Below are 3,537 nucleotides of genomic sequence, written 5' to 3' on the forward strand. Positions count from 1 at the left end.
TTCCTTATCAAATTGCTGGCCTGCAAGACTAATGGAGAATTTGCGGAGGATCCCTTTGAAGGAAGGACCCTCCTTTTGACAGCTGCTAGAGATATTAGCCACATTTCCCTTCCCGGATCTGCTCCGGGTTAACAGGCCCGCGGGAGTGGGAGGGCCAGCCGGCGAGGAGGACCTTGATGGGCTGGACAGACCCATCTAGGGAGCTGGTGTGGGGGTTCGGGTGCTGACCCGAGGTTAGCGGGGGAGAGGGAGAACAGCGTGGAAGACACAGCCTCTTCTGGACTTTTCTTTCTCTTTTAAATGTGGCTTCTTGCTCAATTCCCAACCCTTAACAGATGGCGACTGCAGCTCTCTCTCGGAATTTCTTGAAGAAAGGGAAACCTTTGGAGTTTATTTCTGCTTTTGCTTTTCCATATAAATAAAAAAGTGTTTTTATATTACTCTTGTTTTGGAGAACATAAGCAATTTTATTCAGACTACAGTATTTCCTTTAACACTATATGGTTGTCAAAACACCATTCCCAGTTTCTTTGCGTTTGACAGCTGAGTCTTTCTTAAATATACCCAAATCGGAACTCTTTATACTAAATAGTAAACCCGAGATAGGAGCAAGCGCCTTCTGAGGTGGTATAAAAAGCACTATAAAAACTGGATAAATTCATCATCCCTCTGTCATAGAATGGGGTGGGGGTGGGGTAAGAAAATACATAGATATTACCACAATTATCACTCATCTCCAAATATCTAAGGTTAAAATTAGCATGATAGGATACAGATTGGCCAAGATACTAAGCTCACGATGAGTCTGTGAATTCAAACGAAGGCTCAACCACTCTGGCTGTACCCTTCCTGGAGTAATAACTCCATAAAATACTTTTTATAAACGTGAGCTTGTGACCAAGGAAACCCTTCAGCAATTACCTTATGGAGAGCAATGAGAGAAAAGCTGCCAATATAATTTTTCCCCTTTCAACTGATATGAGAGTAAGTTTATAAATGAGGAACTTGTCAGAGTTTACATCAGAGCATTTAAAGCAAACATATGCAAATATTTAAATTTTACAGAAAGATTCCATGTAGCATGGAACAGGGATAATGAGAGGGAGGGAGGCTCTATGTATTTTACAAGATCAGTGTGTTTGTGTCAAACACTGCTATTTCTAGGTTTAAAGAGCAGTGCACTAATTAAAGTGATAAATGCACTTATAAAAATTTTACTTAACAATATAAAAGAAAACAATAGCAATTTATATCCTTGCTCATTCATATGTAGTGCTTCCATTAAGGCTGCCTAACAAGGAAACAGGGAAGGGTTTGCCTGAGAGGCCACTATGGAGTGCTTCCAAGTGGAAGTTTGTATGACTAGTGAGCTCTTCCCTACCAAATCAAATCATCTCTCCATCTCCTATTTATCCTCCCCTTTAGATGGAGGCGTCAACATTTAGGAGTTAGGAAAGCCTCAGCTGTGTGTTTATTTGGAAACTCTTTGAGTGTGCAGCTATCTTAAGCGGCTACATTTTGCACACTTTAGTAGACACTGCAACATCAACAAGCTTGTGGCTCTAGATTACCAAGTAAAGCTTTGAAAATGCTATCAAAGTATCTCTTTTTTTTTTCTTTTCTTTTTTTTTATGAAAAAAAAATTTTTGAGGCACCAGACTATCATACTTGCATCCCTGCACATGGAGAAAGCAACCTTATTAGAAAGATACCACTGTATTATTTGTACTAAATATTAATGCTTAAGCACTCTTTTAAGCTTAGAATTCCCAACTCCATAGAAAGTGTTTACTTATCTATAGACATCATATATGAGCTTTAATGTACAGAGTCAACAGTATTTGAGTAAGATAGAGTACAGATAAATCATGTTTGAGCACACACATAACTTCTTATGATATAAAATTAACATGGAATAAACCCTTTATTCTACTGGTGGGTACATAGGCAAAAGTTTAATCTGCAACTGCTTTTAAAAACATCATGCAGCTATAATAAGATAGGCTGGGCCTTTTGAAGGTGATCTCTCAAGCTGGATATAACACAAGTAATTTCATACCTTTGGAAGTTTTCTGTTGATGAAACCTAAGAGTCCAAACACACAATGAAAAGCTACAGATGCTGCTAAGTTACATCTTAAATATGCTCAACTTCCTTGGGGGGGGGGGTGGTGGGAGACCATCAGGTACTTTCATCAGTGCCCAGGAGCTGGCCTCCTGCAACCTTCAAACCATTAAAAAACACCAAAGCCTAACAAAAAATCAAAAATGAAATATTTATTACCGCATTTTGTGACTTAACACCTTTTTTTTTAACATAACGTCACAGTCCTCATACAAGTATTTTAATGTAAATTTGACAAAGCTTAAAGGTAACAGCATTTTCTTCTAGTGAGGAACACGTGCTGAGAAAAGAGGACCCCATGGACATACAATACCAATTCCACAGCAGATCTGATACTAGCAAAAACATTCTTTTTTTTTTTTTCAATTGAGGTAAACACATAGAATATCTAACATGAAACAATTAAAAGACCGAACTCTGTACGAAGTTTGTTACAGTATTCTCTTGCTCCTTTTTATCCCCCAAGCTTTGAGTTCCTGATAGAATCCTACTTATGGTGCAACGACCATGAATAACTTGTGTGTGTGTGTGTGTGTATGTGCGTTGAGGAAAGCTGCCCAACTTAAGATTGTTTTGTCCACAGCCAAGGCTCAGAACTTGAAGAAGCCTTCGCTCTGTCTCTAGATCTTCACTGGCAAGCTCTTTGAAGAACAGTCCCCCAAAATCATAATAAGAATTGGCTTATGAAGCACAAACTATAAAGATCTGTTTGAAACTAAAGGACACATGGACGGGGGGAACAAAGGCCGGGCATGAAAACACATTCTAGCCGCTGGAGTTAGTGATGAGGTTCAGACAAGTGTCCATCTCGCTCCGCAGCATGGTTCTTTTCTCATTGGCCCAACAGGTTTAAAATATACCACAGTCTCTTCTGGATAGTGAATTCACTGATGAACCAAGACAGTCATTCTTTTGGGAACAACACACATAGTGTGGAAAACAAGGATATATTTTTTTTTTCTCTTCTAAAACTATTTGAGGCAACATAACGGAGTGATCAACAGAAATGTACAAGTTTAACTTAGTCCCTATGTTTATGCTACAGTAGTTATAACTCTCGGAGTCTTTCTCCAGAGGATCTTTGCATGGACAAAATTGTCTCGATGAGCCCGTCGCTTCACATTTGTGTTCTTGTCCCATTGGTCCTCTGTTGCTTGATGAAAAATGACAAAAAGTAAAAAATAATCACAGCTGTCTGGAGTTTCATATTAAGTGTCACATCTGGTCAAAGTTCAGAGAGTCTTAAAATAGTTTTTGCGTGTGTTTCCTTCTTCCTTGAGTTCCCTTATACTATTGGGCATGAATGTCCATAACCTGTCCGCCAACATTGGGATCTACAGAATTTAACATTGTGGGGCTCTGTGCTGACATAGTCATTCCAGGGTGGGTAGGGGGTCCTCCGTGCATCACCAT

The 3,537-nt window shown here is 39.3% G+C and overlaps 1 protein-coding gene across 28 annotated transcripts in view; it reads right to left on the bottom strand.

Annotated features, from left to right (window-relative positions):
• Nucleotides 1-451: 451 nt before the first annotated feature.
• Meis2 (Meis homeobox 2) overlaps nucleotides 452-3,537 on the bottom strand; it is a 206,274-nt gene continuing 203,188 nt past the window's right edge. For 15 of the 28 annotated variants that reach the window (NM_001346047.1, NM_001346056.1, NM_001346053.1 and 12 more), the window contains one exon: nucleotides 452-3,537. This exon is cut by the window's right edge and continues 164 nt beyond it. Coding sequence is in view for 13 of the 28 variants with exons in the window: in NM_010825.3 (NP_034955.1) it covers nucleotides 3,415-3,537 (123 nt within the window). In the remaining 15 variants the exon portion in view is untranslated. The other 13 variants (XM_030248221.1, XM_030248220.1, XM_030248218.1 and 10 more) reach the window with 1 other exon arrangement.

This window comes from Mus musculus, chromosome 2 (assembly GCF_000001635.26).
Source record: "Mus musculus strain C57BL/6J chromosome 2, GRCm38.p6 C57BL/6J".
In the NCBI taxonomy this organism is placed as follows: domain Eukaryota; kingdom Metazoa; phylum Chordata; class Mammalia; order Rodentia; family Muridae; genus Mus; species Mus musculus.